The following is an 830-nucleotide window of genomic DNA, read 5'->3' as shown; positions in this document are numbered from 1 at the left end:
CGCGGGGCACTCACCAGGCTCTCCAGACGTTTTGCCACGATGGATGCAAACCTCCTCTCCCCGGCCAGCTCAGAGATAAGGAAGACGTATTCTGGGGCAGAAACCTGGTTCGACCGGTGCGTTCGACCTAAGGGACAGGACAGAAGCAGAAGGAGAGGTTGGTACAGCCCGTCTGGAATGGGAAGGGAAGCTGAGCACGAGGTGAGAGAGCCACAACTTTTCCAACACAAACCTTCCCCACGAGATACATCAGCCACAACTGCTTCGTGTCTGCATTTCTACCCTGGCTGAACACAGGAGCACTGTGCTCTGCAAGGTGTGTAGCTTAGAAAGTTCAGTGCCCTTCCCCTTCCTCTTCCCCTTCCCCTTCCCCTTCCCGTCCCGTCCTGTCCCGTCCCGTCGCTCGCCAGGGCTGAGCCAGGGGCAGGGGACAGTGACCCAGGACACCCACCGAACTGCTGTATGGCCCGGTCCGCGCTCCAGGGCAGCTCCAGCGTCATGTGGACCCGGCGCTTCTGGTTCTTCACCCGTCTGTCCGCTTGGAGAGAGATCCCTGAGCTGGAGGCTTCGGAGATGATTGCGACAAGCTGAGGGAGAGAGAAAACGAGTGGGAAAGGAGAGTGAGACTCCTGGACATCAGCAGAACCGCTTCAAGAAAGAGCCCAAAGCACAACTCCCGAGCCCGCGAAGGGACCCAGGGCTCTCCGTCACCTCCCAGCAGGTCACACACGCAGGAGCCACCGAGCCTTGGCGAGGCACCAGCACGGAGGGGCACCCTCCCATCCTTCCCCCTCTGCGTCCCCGCTCCCGGGCGGGTGTTTGGGGGTTTC

At 61.0% G+C, this 830-nt stretch overlaps 1 protein-coding gene across 1 annotated transcript in view; it reads right to left on the bottom strand.

The window, feature by feature from the left end:
* SBNO2 (strawberry notch homolog 2 (Drosophila)) overlaps window positions 1-830 on the bottom strand; it is a gene marked incomplete at its 5' end in the record, with an annotated part of 11,305 nt that overhangs the window by 4,515 nt on the left and 5,960 nt on the right. The window contains 2 exons of the mRNA XM_010077774.1: window positions 15-127; window positions 452-609. Of these exons, the coding sequence (XP_010076076.1) occupies window positions 15-127; window positions 452-609 (271 nt within the window). The remainder of the gene's footprint in view (window positions 1-14; window positions 128-451; window positions 610-830) is intronic.

Source organism: Pterocles gutturalis, unplaced genomic scaffold, assembly GCF_000699245.1.
Source record: "Pterocles gutturalis isolate BGI_N339 unplaced genomic scaffold, ASM69924v1 scaffold2736, whole genome shotgun sequence".
NCBI lineage: Eukaryota > Metazoa > Chordata > Aves > Pterocliformes > Pteroclidae > Pterocles > Pterocles gutturalis.
This window is presented reverse-complemented; position numbering and strand designations above follow the sequence as displayed.